This window comes from Aquila chrysaetos, chromosome 5, assembly GCF_900496995.4.
Source record: "Aquila chrysaetos chrysaetos chromosome 5, bAquChr1.4, whole genome shotgun sequence".
NCBI lineage: Eukaryota > Metazoa > Chordata > Aves > Accipitriformes > Accipitridae > Aquila > Aquila chrysaetos.
Window position 1 is genome coordinate 63,151,848 of NC_044008.1, and position 19,934 is coordinate 63,171,781.

The 19,934-nt window shown below is 49.2% G+C and overlaps 1 protein-coding gene across 6 annotated transcripts in view; it reads right to left on the reverse strand.

The window, feature by feature from the left end:
• The window catches only part of MYOCD (myocardin), a 263,251-nt gene that overhangs the window by 31,476 nt on the left and 211,841 nt on the right, over positions 1-19,934 (reverse strand). Inside the window, exon 1 of one of the 6 annotated variants that reach the window (XM_030016297.2) lies at positions 7,831-7,951. The exons of 4 other annotated variants lie outside the window; for them this stretch is intronic. In XM_030016297.2, coding sequence (XP_029872157.1) covers positions 7,831-7,885 — 55 coding nt within the window. In that variant the 5' untranslated portion in view covers positions 7,886-7,951. Of the gene's footprint in view, positions 1-7,830; positions 7,952-19,934 lie in introns of those variants that run through there. One more of the 6 variants, XM_030016295.2, reaches the window with a different exon arrangement.

Sequence of the window (19,934 nt, forward strand, 5' to 3'; positions counted from 1 at the left end):
AGAAAAGGTCTCCAAATTGTTTTTCATGCTGACAGGCATAAAGGCTGTGACCCAGCAATGACACAAACTGTTCTGAGTATGAGAGCTAACGTCTTCCATGGGTGAGTGGCTATGGGCAGACCATGCAACCTCCCCCACATGGTTCATCTTGGGCCATGCTGAGCTTACAAACTTCCTGGCCCATTCTTAAGCCACAGGACAAGGAGGAAAAGTTTATCCATCCTTGTCTGTTCAGGGCACACTAACAGAAAATGTGAGGACAGGCAAGTGCAAAAGCTGGCTATTTCCAGGAGCAGCCCAAGCTCAATGGTTGAAACAGTTATTTCAGCCACTGAATATTCATCCAGATCTGGACCTCCTCATGCAGTAGGATGCATGCCTTGACTCCCAAATATCATCTCTATGAAATTCCAAAGCTTGTTGCAAACCATCTGAAGAAATGTAGCTGTGGACAGTGTCAGATAGTAACACTGAACATCCCTGCAGGAAGAGGTAAAGCAGCCACTACTTTCGGCAGCCTCTAAGTCAGTGCTGCAGCTTGCAGCTTGGTGGATGCCAGCTCAAGGCTTGCACCTTTCCCTTACAACCAACAATGCTTAAAAACAGGGCTGGAGTAGCCCCTGGCACCATCCAAACAACCACCACTTAGCTGCTTCTTGAAGGGGACTTGAAATCTGTGTCTGACCCCAGCTGCATTCCTGTCCTCTTCCTTTGCCACGTGTCTGAAGGCCTGAGCTCTGAGTGCTGCCTGTGACTCACTTCGAGGATGCTGTCACCCTCCACATACGAGAATTACTTTTTTCCCTGAATATTTTATTTTTCAAGGAAACTGCTTTGCTAACACTTCAGAGGAACATTTATGTTACAAGGAGTGATGACTGGAGGACTGATGAGACAATCTTAGTCCCACACCCCAAGCATCCTTGTTGCCTGTCTGCACCAGCTTGGAGGGTGAGAAGTACCCCCAGGGGAGCAGTCATGCATACTGGTCACCTTGTGGTACCAAGCTGTGCTGGCACCATCAGCTGCCTTCAGCTGAGACACAGCCTTGCTTTCGGCAACCCTCCTCCCTCCTATGGTACACCATGATGAGAAATCCCTCCCTAGATGATGTGAGGCATGTCAGAGCTATTTCAGAGATTTTTGCTCGTGAACTTTTTCCATTAGAAATACTGCTTTCTTCTATGCTAGCACCAAGTCCCATTTAGTGCTACAGCTTCCAGAAACATCCTCTGCATTGGGGCTGCGTCACTGGTGCAGAGAAGACCTCCTGGCATCAGTCATAGTCATCAGTCTGGTGGCCCAAGCTCTGACCACTGCCCATGACTCGTAGTCATGAGTCATCCTCCTCCCTAGGAGTTGACCTCAGAGCTTTACAAAGCTAAGAAGACAGCTTGGGCCTTGCCTGACCTGGTGATGCACTGGAAAAGGCATGTTCAAATCCTCCCTCCACCCCAGAAGTAGGCAGACCTGGCTTTCTCCTTCAATCTGTGGGGGCACTTTGAGTCCAGTGCTCAGCAGATGGTCAGGATGGGACTTTTACCACCTGCATCAGAGCATCCCCCATGCTGCGGTGTTGCCAGAGCCCTCATAGCACCATCCTCTCTCTTTGGGGAATTGGCTTTAACAGCACAGGGGGCTGAGCAGCACTGAGGCACATTGCCCAGGGAGGTGGGGGAACTGCCCTTCTCGCAGGGTTCAGCTCTAGGGCAAGCAGGCAAAGCCACGGCTGACCTGACCTAGTGTTGGTGATAGTCTGTCTCTGAGAAGGAGGCTGTATCAGAGCCCGTCCCTTCCCACCAACACTTACATAGTGGCCAATGCAAGTTCCCTGGAAACTCTGAGGCTGCACGAGGCGTTCTCAGCATTCAGCTCAGCCTTGCAGCTGAGATGAGCTGTCCAGGTGGAGCTGCAGGTCTATTGCTGCTTCGTGACTTCTGACCCGGCATCTGTCCCTATCTCTGACAGACACTCTGGGAGTGGGAGTGACTGAGGCAAAGTCCCTACTGCTTTAGCTCTTCCCAGCTCTCTTATGTGGTTTCAGGTGAAATCCCAATAACTGGTAGTTTCCTCCCTGTCTGGGCTGTGCCAGCACCTTTGCTTTGCTTGGCACAACCAGTGCAATTGCTGTGCTCTCATCTTCCTCTGAAATAAGTCACTGCTGCTACCAGAACTGACGGTCAGGCAGTTGCTTGCTGATCCCTGCACCTTGTGTGGCTCCCTGCACCAGCTGGTGCTGCTGGGCTGTGCAGTGAAGGGGACCAGCAGAAGCACGACGTTATGCTAGTTTGACCCAAGTGTGTGACCATGATGGGAGCCAGCAGTTTGACAAACAAGTGAAGCTGGCACTGCCACTGAAAAAAGCAGCAGCAAGTCACTGTCCCCTCTGCCAGCCACCCCAGCAGCTCATTCCTGCCCTTTGGGGCCCAGAGCTGGGCTTTGAGGAGCATGAGTGCAGCTCAATGGTGCATAGGATGGGGAGTGCTCTGCTGGGGCCAGGGAGGAGTTGGCAGCAAATTAGAAATGGGGTGATGGGAAGGAGGGACTCCTGTTTTCAACAGCAGCAGTTTTGTTGCATGTCAAACAGCAGCTGAGCAAATGTGAAACATGTGTTTGTCCATGGCCATGGTGTGTACAAGAGGAACCTGGTGACTCACCACTGCTCACACACTAGCTGACAGAAAACAGTCCTGTTTTGGACCCAGCCTCCCTTGAAATGCAGGACTGCTGCTGTCTTCGAGACTGTCTTTACAGATGATGTCTGAGGCTTTCTCACGTGAGCATGCCAGGGGGAGAGAAGCTGCCCAGTTGGAGATGCACATGGGATCCTTCAACTGTCCCCAGGTCCCAGCAGGGCAGGAGAAGGGCTGGCTCAGTGGCAGGGTGCAGTCGTGTTGCTTGTGGCCTCCTTGGGGCTGTGGCTCTCGCAGCTGTGTCAGGAGCAGGAACCTGTATTCAAAGCAGGATGTCCCAATGGGCAGGGCAGCCGGGAGCAGTGGTGCTCTGTCCCAGCTGAGCAACAGGCTGACATCAAGCTCCTGATGTGGGGACTGTACTTGGGTGAATGTGGAGTCACCCCAAGCTGGGTGACAAGCCAGCCAACCTCCTGGGTGCCACCACTGGCAGGGAGAAGCACTGGTCCAGCAGAGCATTGTAGGGCCTGCTCTTCTGGAGCTGCTGTTTTGCAAAAACCCTCCATGGCTGTCAGCCCATCTGCTCTGCCAATAGCCAGGTGCCACAAAGTGATTTCTCTGTAGCATCAGGTCTCTAGGCCCATGTTATCCTCTGACAGCACGGCCTGTGTAGGACCTGTGTGAGCAGAGATGAAGCTCAGCCAGCCACAGCCCAGCTGAAAAAGGTGCCGCTCAGCCAGGACAGCCATGGAAAGCCCTGGTCAGTCCTCTCCTGGCATGTCTCGGCATGGGGCCAAGCCACACCAGCTTTACCTCTGCCTGTGATGCTCAGCACTTCAGAGGTAGGAGCATTTTACCTTTTCCCAGGCAGATGTGCTACGAATTTGTGTGTTACCTGGGAGGCTGCACTGTGCTGAAAATCTCATCTACATTGGTGAGAACAACATCTCTAAACCCACATCTGGACCTGCAGGTGCCTTGGAAGAGACATAGACCCACACCTGGCTAGCAAGGAGCCCAGACCACCAAATGGGCGCAGGTCACCACTAGAGAACAACCAGCTGTGAAATCCCTCTGAAGTCTGTGTCCATCATAATGTGCAACCCCAACCTTGCCATGGTCCTGAGAACAGGCTGCCACCAGCCCTCCTTGAAGTCATCCCTTCAGCATCCCCGTGAGCAGCCCATACATCCTTTTCCTCAAGCGCAGTGAGAAACCTTTCAGTCTGTGCTATAACACATGCCTGACTGACAGAAACATATGTCTGTCAGCTAAAGCACCAAGGTATAAGATGCTGGAAAAATAAAACAAAGCACAAACCAATCTACAACAAGTCAGTGTTTTACAAAAACTTCACAAAATCACAAAACAGTGTCATCAGTTACAGAGAGGCTGAGGTTTGAATGCACACACTGATTGTGAACAGTATGACTTCATGATCTGAGAGGAAACACATGCGCATGCTTTATCTTTGGACACTGGGAAAAGGAAAACAAAGGTTCTGCCAAAATGCCTGGCCTAACACCCCTACCAAGACCTACTCTCTTCTGCCTTTATTAACCTGCTGATCTTGGTCCAAATCACTCTCTCCACCAGAGGCAAACAGAATAAATTCCTCTCCCACCTCAACCAGCTTCATTCAAGCCCTATGTGTAAGCATGAATCCTTTCCTCCGTAGAGCCAGGCAAGTCTTCTCTGCAAATTCACACCCATGTGTCCACAATTAGGCCTGGATCTTACCGCATGCCAAGCCATGCAGAGCCATATTTAGTGTGTTAAACTTTCACTTCTCAACAATTATCTGAACTACCACTGATGTTATGCAGATGTTGGCCTTGTAAACTCTCTTTCCATATCGCTGGACAGAAAAGGTCAGAGTTAAGGTTAAGTCTGCATTTGCCAGCTTTGTCTGCCCTGTCCAATGACAATGCTTCTCTGCTGCTGGAGTGCAATTGGTTTGTATTCAACGCAGTAGATCACTTCACATAAATGATCATCTCTGGGAAGAGTTAAATATGTTTCTGGAACAACCCTTACATGTCCTGGTTGATTTAGTACAATCCTATTGATAATTGGAGAACATGGGATAGCATGGCAGGCTTGAAGAATCATCATTCCTGCAAAATTTGTCAGGATGACCTCAGATCGGTATATTTATCTTTGGCAAAACACACAAAATAAACATGCACACAAATCCTCGAGGAAGGGAAGGGGGAACCTGAAGGCCTGCGGCATGTTGCTGATTTGATTTGTGTCCTCTGGAGCGGTTCCTGGTGCCCTCCACCAGGGTAGCTACTATCTCTCCACACTGCATGGCTATGCTGGCCATTCACTTTGGACCGCTGGAGAGAGAAGAGCAGGAGAAAACACTGTGGGACTCAAGGAAGGATTGCTGGGCATGGTGAGGAAGAGCCGCTGCCTCCACCAAATCAGCCTTTCCTGGACAAACCTTTTCTTGCTACTGATGCTGCCAGATGGAAGCAAGAGACTGGAATGCTGACCCTCGAGCCACTCTAAGAGGGACACCTATGTGCCACCATCTTCTAGTTGCCACCTCCTTGCTCCACTTTCTGCCTGCTGTGTGCCACGGAGATTAAAAGGATGAGGAAACAACAAGCAATTAATATATCTCTAGCACCCTTTAACACACACATGGCTCTTTCAGCTGCTCAGTGTGTGTGGGCCATGGAGAGATGGCAAAAGTTTAGTTATTAAGAATTACTTCAGCCTTCATTAATACTGGCCTGGAATCCTTCAAGAGGGATTCAGACTCGTCATGAGTCACAGAAAACAGCTAATCCTTCCCAAACCTGGGGAGCAAGCAAAGCCTCACACCTGCCTGCACAAGACCATTTCCAAAGCAACGGCGCATCGTGAAGCATGGCTCCTTGGGGCTTGGCATTTCGGGGTCTGATCCCTTCTGGCTTGTCCTTTGCATGCTCCATGCAAGCTACATAGCTCTCTGTGTAAACTGCTGCTGTCCCGTAGCGTGTTACAGCCCCTGAGCCGTGCAGGGGGTGTGGTGCAGGGCGGTGGGTTGTTTGAGACATTCATTCCTCTTCCAAGTGAATGGAGGACAGTAAATCAGAGCACTGCACGTTCTGCCATGTTTGTGGGGCTTTACAGATACCAAAGTCTGCACACGGAGCAGGGACACTGGAGGAAACTCTGTCACATAGAGACTTTGCACATAAAAGACATTAAATCACTTCAACCATTAAATGTTAGCTTTTCTTCTCTATTCCCCATGTTACTAAGAATCCAGCACAAACTGAAAGCAGCATTATTGATTTATTTGTATTCCTTAGCATCCTGCTTTCCTCCCGTCTCACACATTGTGATGACCAGGGTTGTGCCGTGGACATGTCCCACATTACCTGTGGCAGTCCCAGCAGTGGGGAGAGCGAGGAGCAGACACTCATTTGGGATTTTGGCAAGCCCAACTCAAACATAATAAATAGGAAGAGAAATCTTGTCAAATGGGAAACCTATCTCTCACCAGGCAATAGTGAGGGATGGCAGCTGTGGGAATAAGTCATGAACCAAAGAATGCCCCACAAATTGACTGCTCTAGAAATGCTGAAAGGCATGAGAATTTATGGATGCAAAGACCCACAAAGTTTACTTTTACTGGAGAATCATTTGAAAAATATGTTTAGAGATCCCACTGTTGGTTCCATAATAAAGCCAGCTTACAAATAAACCAGCAATGAGCCTTAAAAACAATACTGGTTCATTTGAAAAGAATGCAGGGGCATGTAACACAGCCTGTCCTCCTCTCGTCAGAAAGGTGGCAGTGTTGCTTTGTAGTTGCTGGAGGAATTGTTACAGACTGAGATTTTTTTCAAATGAACAGCAATGTACCATAATATACCAACAAAATCTAAGGAATGACTTAATCTAATGAAATGTAAGATCAGAGTGATATGGAAACCACACCAAAGCCCTGGACCCAAGTTTTGTATAATTCAGCCAGACTAGGACACTTGTGTTTGCACACACACTCTTGGGTTTTCAACCAACTGCCAACTTTGTATTTTCTGAGAAAACAAAGTTTAAGTTGACCACCCAGCTATCTAAGAGATCCTGATAACACCACTCATGTCTACCATCAGTATCATAAATCTCTGATTTCATTATCTACAATGCACAAGGAGGCAAAAACACACACGGCGTGGGTGACATGCCAGACCGGGTGCATGTTCCAACGTGACTACCCCGTCCGGTTTTACAGTGTCCCATATAGCACATGCAGCTGGTTTGTCTGAACATCCTCCCAGATAATATTCCCGGGGAGAACTTCACCTCTGGGAAGGTCAGAGAAAGCTCCTCGAGAACATTTTTTGACATTACCATTAATATTACAGTACATTATGGTCATTAAAAAAAATTTACAAGTAAAGATACTCACTCACAAACACGGCATACTTACTATAAATAAAGCCAGTGAATAAAGGCATGAATATCCAGCAGAGGGTCTGATTTAGAAGTGACTGTCCCATAGTTCACCTTCACTCACCTTCACTCACGCTGAATGTCCTCTGAGAAGCCCCTTATCGGTGCTTCTCCTAACTTACGAGACGGAGGCATGTTTTACTTGCAAACCCTCTGAGAGTGGCAATCAATTGTGTGGCTCTGGTTTTATTTCTCTGATGATGTCACTTTAAATACTTTTCATGTTCCATTTGTTATTTTTACTTCTAAAAATGACGCATTTCTTCAAATTCATTTTTCTCCAATTAGTCACGACTTAATGGAACAAAGTCAGCTGCCTGCATGTCAGAGAGAGTGTCAGGCCCATCCTCACTGCGATTATCACAGACGGACCCGCAAGAGCACCTAGAATATATGGACGGCATTAGGTACCTTGTTTATCCCAGATGCCCTTTTGGCTTCCTGCCCAAATCCTTTGCAGCAGGGCCAGGGCAGGAGACCCGGGAACTGCAGTTTTACCAAAATAAACCACAGACATAAATCGAAGACAATGAAAAACCAGGAAAAAAAAAAGCAACAGAGAGGAAGGAAGATGCGTTTCTCCACTTGCGGAATAGCCTCTGTAAAAGTAAAGCCGTGACAGCTCTACGACCCCTTGAATATTTTGCTTGCATGCTGCTTCCAAACATTTAATGCAAAACAGTCTGTGGCTACGGCTTGCCGGAGAGAGAAGTTTTAAAAGAAATCTCAACATTTCCCCTACCTGATCTGAACTTGCTCCGAATCAGCAAGGAGTGCTCAGACCCCAGGAGTGTCATGGTGACTCAGGGACCAGATCCAGACGCCCCTCACTTAAACCATTAACTTCCTCCACAAAGAAAAGCCGACCAGACCACAGCTAGTGCTCAGGATTCATCCAGCTCTCCTGGACTCTCTAGGTGCTTTTACAGCCGGCTGGCAAGAAGCAGCAAGTGGCTTTGAAAGATTTGGTCCCATCCAGCACTGACCCTCCACAGACACCAACTGCTCCCCCTGTGCTGTGTTGAACTAATTAACGTGGAGCTAGCGGGAGCCTCCTCCTGCCCGGAGTTTACTACCAGCAGCTGGGTGTCCTGGCTGATGTCATCGTCTAGCGGGGAGCAGCGACTATCGGAAAGGGTCTTAGCAAAGACAGAAGTTTGATATCTGATACTAATTACTACCGGCCCGTGCGCAGCCAATCAGGACGCTCCCCGTCTCGGCCGACTTTGGGAGCCACTCGGAAATATCAACAGAGCGAGGGCTTAACTCTTTGCAGCATGGTGTGAGGCAGGCCCCACGACCTCCGTCTCCCACGCTGGGGCAGCCAGTGTGGCTTGGGGGTCTGTGTGCCCCTAAGACGAAGGACGGGCTGGGGTCAGGGCAAGTGTCCCAGGCGAGGGGACGGCTGGGTGCGGGTCCTTGCGCCCGAGTGCCGGGTTGGATGCCTATCCCATCGGGGACCCGGAGGACCAGAGGACTTGGCTACTCGGCAAACGGGGCTGTGACTCTGGCCGCTGCTGCCGCCCCCCGTCCGGTTCGTTTGGGTGCTGAGGCACAGAGCAGGCTGCGCCCTGGCCTGCACAGATCCTGGGGCTGCACTAGGAAGCCGAAAGTGAGCACAGGGGTGTGCTCAGATGTTTCATCTGTGCTTCTCTCTCCTGCAGTGTAGGTGTTTCCAAAGCTGTGCTGCTCGGTGCACACCTTTGTCAGTATGTGGCTGCATCCGTGGGATTATCCACTTGAGATGCTCACATGTACTGCGGCTCAGGTAGCATGTGCTGCAGGCACTCAGAACATGTCCTCTTGTTCTGTTACACACAGATGCTCAGAATAATGCCAACTATATGGGATGGGGCTAATTCTTGACTTAAAGTTTCTTGTGCTACAGGTGAGCACAGTAATGCCAAAGACGCTGGGCAGAGCCATGTGCTGGACCTAGCTGCAATGGAGGATGCTTCTCCACCTACCAAACATTCTCTCAGAGAAGAAAAACTTTTTGCCGACACGCGAAGTAAAGAAATACAGATCCTTCGAGGCTTCCCCTCCCCAAGCCCACATCTGGTTCACTTGAGGTAAGTGGAAGAAAATGAACTGGTGGCACCTTTTAACTTGTAACATAACTGGTACAAGTCAAGCTAAGTCAAGGACAGGTCTCAGCTTCCCTGACACATGGGTCTTATCTGGGAAGCTGCCTAAATTCCTGCTAGATCATAAACATCCACCTGAAAACTGCCTCAGACCTGGTTTGGGGTTTTATTGGGTTTTTGTTTTTGTTTTGTTTTGTTTTGTTTTGTTTTTTTAAATTCTGTCGTTTCTGGGAAGCCCTCTTAAACATTTTGGCTTGGTGATAGGAATTTCACGGCTTCCAGACTTGTATGCCCATGTTGCCAGAGACCTTAGAAACCCGGTAACCACAGAAGCTCTGATTCCAGTAATGCCCCACTTACAGCTAAGTGCTGTAGTCCCTCACCCTCATGTAGTCCATGTGATGAGGCTGTCCTGAGCTGAGTCCTCTACCTGTCATGGACTGGACATGTGATTTCCTGGTCATGCTACATCTGATAAGTCGATATTCCTTAATGTCTGATGGGGAAGAAGTTATTGAAATAAATTAATCTCCAAGCATTGACCTGAGTCAGTAAACAGAGCCCTACTGCAGTGTCCAACAAGGTGGCCAGGAGGCTTGTTCCTTACTAATTTTTCCTAATGTTTAGTCCACTATGTTTGAAATGTCCCGTCTAATGGACTTCTCCTCATAAGTAGTGTTGTCCTGAAACAAATGCCACCATTTAGCAGAACCACACCATGAGCAGCTCAAGGACAAGACAGGACTCGTTGACACCCCCAGTCTCAAACTGCACTTTCTGTACTTTTTGCATTGCAAACTTCTGTATGATTTACTGGCCCTGCTGGCCAAAGCACCACTCAGGTATCCCTGCTCCCTTTGGAGCATGCTGGTTCCTAATGTCTTCTCCATTGTGCATTGGCTGGACCTGCCTGAGCAGGCTTTGGCCATACAGCGCCTCATATGCTGATCCCACCCTGGATCTGTCCCTCTACCCCTTCAGGAGTATCTGCAGATGTGATGGATGGGCGCATGAGCTCCAGGCCTGATACCAAATGCTTGGAGGGGGCTGGGAGGACAGGCCTGCTCCCTGCTGCAAGGCACTCTGCTGGGTGGGCTTCTCCCATTACCTCCACCACTGGGATCTTGTCTCTGCTGAGGTTCGTGCACAGAAGAGGACTTGTCGAAAGACCCCACATCAAGGATGTAGACAGTGCATGAGCCTTCTGGGCCCCTAAAGCCCTTGAGTATCATAGTCTTCCCTCTGTCATGGAGATGCATTGCCCACCTAAATGATAAATGAAGACAAAGGACTTTTTTTTCTAGCATGGACTACTAAAATTATTAGTGGGTGAGATGGATAATTAGGAGATGTGGTCTCCTAATTTTTCAGAGCAGTTTGAAGGTGCCTCTAAAGCAGTGAATAAAACAGAACCAATTGAAAAATTCAGGTTTTGACTTTCAGAAAATTTTTCACATGGTCCCATACAAACTCAGAATTGTTCCAAGGCAGGAAGCAAAGTATTGCGATGAGTCAAAATCAGGAATACACAAGAAAAGGAAGTAGAAAGGTTGGGCAATGATCAACAGGGAAAAAGGGTAAGCACTATATTTATTACTTTTTTAGATGGGATAGGGGCTGCAAAATGTGCAGCTGAAAAAGTAAACAGGTTAGTAAAATACCAGAATGATCAAGAAACTGCTGCATGGCCTGCCTCAATTGGGGAGGATGGCCAGACAGTGGCAGATGGAGCCCATTTGATGTGGATAAACGCCTTACTTTCATGTCAGAATGGAGGATGAACCCTGCAAACCCCCCAAGCACAGAAGCCTGGGAGATGAAGTCACGCAAGGATCACAGGTTCCTTGACCTTGAGTCACTGTGAGTGTGTACAGAGGTAAGTGGGTGAGATGGTATCTATACTTCAGAGTAAAGCTTTCTACTTACTTATTTGGTGACTTGTCATCCAGATTAATGCAGAAAGTGTGGTGTGATTTAGCGGGCACATCCCAGTGGATAATTTTCTAGGGATGTACATGGTGTCCCAGCTGGCAGACCTGACCTCCATTTTAATGGGATGCCTTCATTCCTCCCTACTCTTTTCTCAGGACTTTTTATTAACCTGCAGACAATTCCTGAGCATTTCCCCCGGAAGGCACATGTCAGACCAGCACTTCATATGGGAGGTTGTACTGGCCATGCATCCCAAGGTATGTAGGTACTTCTCCGCTAGCTGAAAGAGTGAGCCTGCTTCTGTCTGAGCACATTTACACCAGATATTTAGCTGTGTGAGGCACCCAAGCACCCCCTCACACAGTATGAGTTTCTCAGTGCCAGGGTTTGCTCAAAAGAGATGTCAGAGCCTGTCCTGAATGCCAGTGCCTGTGCAGGATTGCTAGTGTTATGGCTTTGCTCCCTCTTCCCTGGCATTACAAGCCCATGAGGGAATGGATAAGACTGTTGCAGCTTTCTTTAATTCATTTTTCTTGTCAGCTACAGCCTGTTGGCTACTGATAGTCCTTACCCTGAATGCCCAGATCCCAACAATCAGCATTGGCACTCTGCTGAATGCCACCAAAAATGAAAGGGAAGAGCCGGAAGATTGAAGTGTTGACTGAGGGGCTCAAACTGCTGCATACGATCTCATCTAAAAACTCATCTCCTGGTTAAACCAGAATTTTCTTAGGGAGTCTGAGGAGAAACTCTGTGTCAGCACAAACAACATCTCAAGATGATCTTGCTTAGCTGGCGCTTTTCTTCATGCAGCTCCCTGTCCAGGTGGTGTTGGAGCCACCACTCTGAGAGCACCAAAGTGCTTTTCTGAGAAGGCTATAGAAACTGTACTGGTCACTTTGGCAGTAACTAGACATGGGGCTGTCATTTCTCAAGTCTGAAGTGACCCCAGTCTCTCTTCCTTGAGTGGTAATTCCTAATGCTGGGCTCTTAACTGTGCAGATGCATAGACTGGTCATTTCTTTTCCCCGCTCCCTGTGTTATTTACATTTATTGATGTCAAATCTCATCTGATGTTTCATCTTTCAGGCATTCAGCATGGAGAGAGCATTCTGCAACTGTTTGCAGGAAGTTTTACTTCTAACTGCTTTAGTAATTTTGAATCACCAGCCCTTTTCCCTGATGTTTCTGCTGGGGAGCCCTCTCCTCACACATGCTCCTTTGGCACTCCACAAACTACCTCACTCACAGGTGAAAAATGGCCATTTATTCCTATCTTTAACAAGTCATTAGTCCCTGGAAGGCTCTTCCTCTTCCCACCTACTAGGTTGGAGCTAGAGATGTCTGAGGAGAAATCTCATTGAAAGGTTGGTGGAAACCCACAGCCACTGTATTCTTTGGCCCACTCTTATCTGTACTGTCAGTGAATACTTCAAAGACTTTTGAGCAATTGGCAGGCACGATAACCCTCATAAATAGAATTCCTCCATATTTCTGCTAAACCTATTCAACAAATTTACAAACTGGAATGAACATCTACTCATCAATAGTTCCTTGGGTCCTCATTGGAGCCTTTTGTAAAAATGAGCATCAGATTTACCACTCTTATCCACCCATGGCAGATAAGGATGTTGGGTCTCACACTGTGCTTAGCAGCAGGGATGTGTTCCTTTGAATATTTCAGAGTTCTGCAGTACTCCGGGACTACCAGGTCACAGAAATTTGTTACTACTCATTTGACAAATTTCTTCTAAAATCAATTCTGGTGCTACTTCAACAGCTCCTTAATCACATTTGTAGGAAAGACAGACCCCAGCATACTACTGGCTCCAGAGATGTTATTAGCTGGCCACCATCCTTTCCACCTCTTGCTCTTCTGCTGGTGCTTTCAGTGACTGTTCCTCTCTCCTTGGGATGCTTTACATAGTATGCCAGTTGTTTATCCCAAATGAGGGCAATGCCCTGCCCTTACCAATCCAGGCAAGTAAGGTAAGGTAAGTTGCACAGGTGCTTAGGGGAGAAGCAAGCCAGTTCATGAGCTCCTCTAGGCACCATACTTAGGTTCCTACTGCCACGTACCCACCTGACATCCTCTCAGAGAATTAACTAAAACCCAGTGTGCGGTTTACCACTCTGTTTAATGCAGAGATAAGCCTGTGATAAAATTAAGTGATAATGAAGAAAGCCAGTTAGTCATATTGTTAAACAATGCCTGAGCCTGACTGGGCCAGGAGAAACTTCTGCTGCCTTGTGAACACTGTACACATGCTGTACCCACAGAGGTACCTCCATGGGGAGCAATGCCACAGGTTTGGCCTGGCTCTTGCAAACTGCTGCCTCTCCCTGCTAGGGCAGGTGTGGGAAGGGATCAGGCACACATGGGCTGTGATGGGAGGCCATGTTATTAGTTGACCCCAGGCTTCTGAGATGGTGAAGATTCAAAGTCCCATGATGCTGATTCCAGGACCTGCTCTTAGAAATCCTTTCTCCTTCTCCAAAACTGAACAGCCACAAACTATGCCCTGTAAAACCATGCCACTGACAAAGGCTGAGAGGTCAGAAGCGTTGAAAGACATTTTCTTCTCCTCTTGTCCCCTCCTCCCTCTCCCTCTCCCTTTCCCTTTCCTCCTGCAGGGAGTACCAGTGTCCAAATCTTGCAAGCTCTCAGTTCACTGTCCACGCTTGTTTCTTAGGAGGTGACGCAACCTCTAAGAGAGGACTCGTCTCCATAAATGACTCAACTGCTGAATTCACAGTCCAGAGCTGGTGTTTCCCTATGCTGGTCATTACGTGAGAGTCAGCCCTGACCACATGTATTCCTGATGTCCTCAGGAAACAGAGGTAAGTTGTCTCCCATAAACCTCAGACTAGAGGCAAGGAGGACAGGCACTGAGATCACACCACAGATACCGAGCCATTTGCCTGTAGGCAATCTGCCTTAGGTAGCCCAGAAATAGTAAAACCCTCCACAAGGTCTTCATGTGTTTCCAGAGTTCACACTGCCCTCACATGTCCTGGATGTGTCTGCCACCAGGCACCGTGCTGCACCACAGTCACTGTTCAGCTCTGAAAAGGGCAGGCATCACGACCAGTTGCCACCTTTCTTTGGAAGGTGAAACAGGCACATAGGTAGCAAAGACCACAAAGACCGGTATTGCTCCCTGTTCTCTTCTTTTCAGCACTGCTATAGGCATCTCTGCTGTAAACAGGGTCATATCGACTGCACTGAGTGAAGGAGTGAGCCTTAAATACCAAAATAAATTAGTCATGGTAGGGAATTCCTTTGAACTGAGAAGTCACACCCCAGAGCCATAAGGATATCAGCTCTGTGTTGCTCACCAGATACCAGGAAGCAGTCCCTTCTAATCTTCCAGCACACCCTATTGTTTATGGTACTGATTTATTTTAAAGCAGATTGTTTGTTTCTATGTAGATTTGCATCTGTGGGAAAAAGACCCAAATGAGCTGATGTTTCTGTGAGATCCCTCTGGGGACTTGGAGGGGTCAGCGTGTGACACAGTGTCTGTGCCACAGAAAGCCAGACTCCAGCAGGTCTCAGGGCTGTGGAGCTGCAGCCCTAGGGAGGGATGTCTCTCAGACCCCTCCCAGGGCTGCTCTGCCAGGTGAGGCTGGGGTCTGTCTCCTGCCCTCAGCCTCATGCAGGGGATTCACTTTGCCTGGCCCACTGCTCTGCCATTTGCTTTCTCATTGCACAGGAGATCCAGCTCTGCACCAGAGAAGACCTGCTATTTTACCCATGTACTCGAGCTACTGGTGGTGTTGATGCCAGTACAGAATGTATTTATCAGCATTGTCAACAGCAAACCCCTGAATTCAGCAAACTGAATTGACTGTAAGACTTAGGTTTGGATGTAATGCCAAGTAAAAGGTCTGGTAAACATTTTGCAACTGTCGAAGCAAACGGTTCTTCCCCAAACCTGGTATCCTGTTAGTCACATCTGCTCAGACTGTCCTCTCCTGTAGGAATGAGCCCAGCTTGCCTTTGGCTTCTTCTCTCTAGCACCTGGAAGCTCCACTTGGTGAAGAGCCCTCCTGCCATGGCCTTGTTTCTTGAATCTCCACAGCATGCTCTGGGAATACAAATCTGATGGGATGAAGTCGTGACCCTGACTCTCCTCATCCTATGTGTAGGCTAGTGATAATTTGCTGCATGCTTGTGTAGCTGTGCTGGCGAAGGTCCCATGGGGAGATACAGCTGTATTGGCACAAAGCTCCGTGCTGAATGTCCCCAGGCTGGTATAACACTGAATCCTGAAGGAAGGGGAAAGCTGGAGAGAGATTTGGCTTTACAAATATGTTGCTCAGGAGGAGTACATTCTTCCATTCATAACCAATACAGCTGTGATAAACTGAGTATAGGGCAGACATTACAGGGAAACTGGTAGCCAAGGCTTACAAGGAGCTTTGGACATCCTTTGAAGATACCCACTGCCAGGATGTCATCACCTTGATAGAGAGTGGAAGAAGCAATCTTTCCCTGGAGGAGACTTTTACAATGGGCCAGGTGAACTGCCCATTAATGTGTCCAAATGATGGAGACATGGATCGCTGCAGTCATCTGAAGTTAGGGCAGATATGAATCTCCTGCTCTGAGACTGCCCCAGCAAAGCTCCAGCTGTGCTGTCAGTCATGGTCTTTAGGAACCTGCAAAGAAATGAGCTTGTCTTTGCATGCCTGAGACTCAGCCCAGGGGTGAATTGCACAGAAAAGAGGTCATCTGCCTCTCACATGGCAAATAGTCAGGACCCTCTCCATGACCTGGGACAGACAGACCTTTTCTGAGCTGGAGCTAGCAAAGCAGCAGTGTCTTTGTCACTGAAGCAGAGGTGATCTCTGGGGAATAACTCAGAATGATCCTAGCTTGGTCCTAGCTCAGGACTTAGCCCAGAGCATGGTATTTCTTTGGTCAGGAAGCTGTGAGCATGGATAGTCGTCCAACACAACCCAGTCCTTACCATCTGATTGCATCAGACCCTGGTAAGTGCCATCACAGCAGCATTTGCCTACTTTGAATTTGCCACAGTCTACCAGGCATTTAACTGGTCTGTCACCTCCCTATCTCCTCATAGAGCTTGAGGGCAGGAATTTATGGTGAAGATGTCATGAGCTCTTCCCATTCTCACAGCAGACAGGTCTTGCTTGAATTCGAGCTGTGAACTATTTATTACAGTGCTGCAAGCATCCAAGCAAGGTCCCTTAATTTATGAAGGTCCAGAAGATATTATGCAATTGACAACACGAACACAAAAATACTTCTGCACTTTACTAAAGCTACTATTAAGCTGCCTGATATTTTCATCATAATATTTACTTCTTTGTAAATATGCTAAATTCTCCAATTCCAATTCAAAACAGAGAGATCAGAGAATGAAAATAGGGAGATGACATAGCTGTTTAAAGATTATGTAAAATGTTTTTTAGTAGCATAAATATTTGATTGTAAAACTTTGCCTGTTGTGTTTACTGAGCAGGGATGCGCAGTGAGTGCAGAGAGCTGCCTCAGCCAGGCACTGTGGTGGAGCCTGCCCCATGTCCCTGGCCGTCCCTTCCCATGTGGTCCAGGCTGCGGAGACAGTGGATGCACTGACAGTCGCCCTCGTCTCGCTGGCTCTGGGCAGTGGGCAGAGGGGGGAGCTCACTCTTGACACACTGACTGGTTCTTTGGCTGCAGTGGCTGCAGCCAAGTAGCCATCATCTCCAGGAGTCTCAGGGCAGGGTGGATCAGAGGGGGTGAAGGAAGAGTTAAAGGCTCATAGTCTCAGCCTGGTTTGAGGCTGGGGAGGTCAGCGGGAGGAGTGATGCTCTTGATGGGGACGCTGGCTTGAGCACAGCTCTAGGGTCAAGCGGGCTGCGCTGGCAGGAGTTCAAGGCACTCGAGGACCTCCTCTGTCCATGCAGACCAGGGGGAAGAGCCAGGCTAGACATGGCCCATGTTGTCCAGAGGCAGCAATGGTCTGGTCTGTGGGGTGGAAGATGCCAAGAACTGCCTCCCGACTCATGATCATGGGGGGACACCAAGGTCAGGGCACTGCCCTTGGTGGGAGGACCAGCAAAGCAGCACCATGTGCTCTGAGCGTGTCCCTGGTACGGACCCACAGTGGTGGAGGGTCTTCGCCCCATGTTCCTGTGGGGAGGTGATGGGGAGGAGGACTGGGGACAGGCTTTGCTGATTCCCTGCAGGCAAACCTGAGGGAGCCATACGCTGAGTGGGACTGCATATTTCTGTGTCTCACAGCTGGGGCAGGCGAATTTCTATTTTAATCCACTGGAGATAACACTTTGGGGATGGTTTCCCAATCGAGCTGGGCAGGGATGGCAGAGTCTGGTGACTTGCTCCCCTCAGGGAACTTCTCTAGGACCCATGGCTGCTCTGATGTCTCAGGCCACAAGCAATGTGCTCTGTGGTGCTGAGCTCCTGTGGCAGTGGTGCCTGGGGTAAGCCTCAAATGCTGCACTCCAGGAAAGCACGGACTTACTCCCTCTATCCTGCAAGTAACTCGTGCATAGTGCAAACCAAGCCTATGGTTGGTTGCCTGTGTCCTTCCTCCTGCATCCCTCAAGCTTCTCCTCCTTCTCATCCTCCCTTGAGCAGCCAGCCACACAGGTGACCCCAGGCAAGAGTCCAAGCATGCCTTCACATCCCCAGACCATGCTGCTAGATACGTTCTATGTGCTGTCTAGGCTGCAGTTTCTGAAGGGATGTCACAGTGAACGAGACAGTTGCTGCGTGCAGTAACTGCTTGGCTCTCCTGCCTTTAATGCCAGCCAAATGTGCACTCCCTTTGGGCAACCCTCACCCTGACCCAGCTTGGGCAGCACGTGTTGCAACAGCATTGGTGCTCAGGAGTCTCTACCAAAGTATGAGAAGGGAAAGGCTGGGGCTGGGGTGATACCTCTACAAGCAGGGCTTCCCAGCCAGCCAGTCTTGTGCAAACAGCTGCTGGACCAGTATAGAGAGCAATAAGGAGCACGTGAGCCTCCAGCCTGAGCTGGTGCATTTTGTAGCAATGATGAATGAGCCTTTGGCTGCTTGCTGGATGGCCACTGCAGGCAGGAAGGGTTTTTTATGCCTGGCCTGGCTGCTCCAAGCTCTGGTGGCTTGGTGGCTGGCTGGAAATGAGGGAGAGAAGCAATGGCAGTGTCAGCATCACCTCCAGAGGCCCCAGATTACATGCCTTGCTGACCTGTGTCCCCCCCTTCACCCTCTGCTTGCTGAGTGTTTGCAGAGAGATACTCGGCAGCACGCGGGTGTCCGGAGGGGCTGCACAAGTCCCATTAATCCATGGGAGCAGCTCGGTAGCCAGGCAGTGCAGAAACAGTTAGGCTAACAGACCCAAGGAGGATGTGCCTGAGCAGGGCAGTACATCCCGAGAGCTGTGGAGGCTCCGCAGGGCCCCGGCTGGCGGAGTGACCTGGCTTCTGTTCCCTCTGCAGCAGGACTTTGGGCAAGTCACGTCTCCTTTTGGTTTCCTTATCTCTAAACGGCGGTAATGAGGGTAACCCCTTCGTAAAGCTCTTGGAAATCTCCCACCGGGCAGGGCCAGATAAGAGCTGTATTGTTATAAGCCCTGCAGCAGCTCCAAAGCTTGAGGTTTTGCTACAAAGCAGCCTACCCAGCCCTACCTCTGCTCTAACGATGCAGGAGAGCGGCAACGAATTGAACATTTCCATGCACATCCCTCCCTCCTGCCCACTAAACTATCCTGACACAGCCACTTGTTTTGTGGTTCAGCTGTAAATAAGGAGCATGTTTTGGAGGGGGGGTGTGTGTGACAGGCACTAGCGAGCGATATGAAGCAAAGCTGGGCCCGGGTTAGTGGCGAGCAAGCTAAAGCCCCAGATATACATCGGATGGGCTGGGAGCATTATGTATTTCTGGAATGCCTTCTGGTCTTTATTAAAATGAAACCACAGCCAGCCCAAGAGAGCTCATCACCCAGGCACGGGGCCAAGTATAAGTTACTTCTACAAATATTTATTTAACCATATCAATGACAAACTCTTTTGTATAAATGTTTTTATTTAATCATAATTTACCAATTATTTTAAATCAATTGTTTGCCTGGTTTCTAAACACTAATCAAGAGGCTTGCATTAGCATTACTCAGGCGGATTAGATGCATTATTTCACTCAAGCTTGTGCCATTGCTTGCCTGCCTTGGCCATGGAAGAGGATGCAGATGGATCCCAAATTTCACTCAAACTGTCAGATTCCTGGAGGACCATGCCTGCGGCATTGCCAGCCCTCCCCACCCAGGTGACCTCTGGGCTCAGATGAGTTCCTCAGGCACAGGGACACACAGATGCTGATCCCATCTGAGCCTCTCAGGACAGGACTTTCCTTTGGTCTCCCTGGGCTAACGGTCCTTGCCCTCAAGGAGGTGCTGGCCCCGTCACAGATGCTTCAAGTGTCCTGCCCTGCCACTGCTCACCCCTCACACCTGAGCCTGGACCTTTCACCAGGGCAGGAGAGGTTCCTCAGTGTCCCCTCAGCCCAGAGTATCTGGCAGGAATATGTGAGTGTGGCCACGGTGGTTTGGGGCAGAACAGGAGCCTGTGGATGACGGTGTTTGTTTCCCATGTCCAGCACCCTGCTCCCAGCCCTCTGAGCTCCCTCACCTCTCAGGAGCATCCTGGAAGGCTCCCAGCTCCCAGGCATCCTTTACCCCAGCTCCCTCACACATGGACCTTCTCCAGCCCAATTCTCCCACCTCCATTCCCGAGATTAGACAATGCTTGAAAACAGAGAATCTGCAACTTCTGCAGGGCTCTGCCTCCTCCAAAGCACCACAAGATGCAGAGAGGG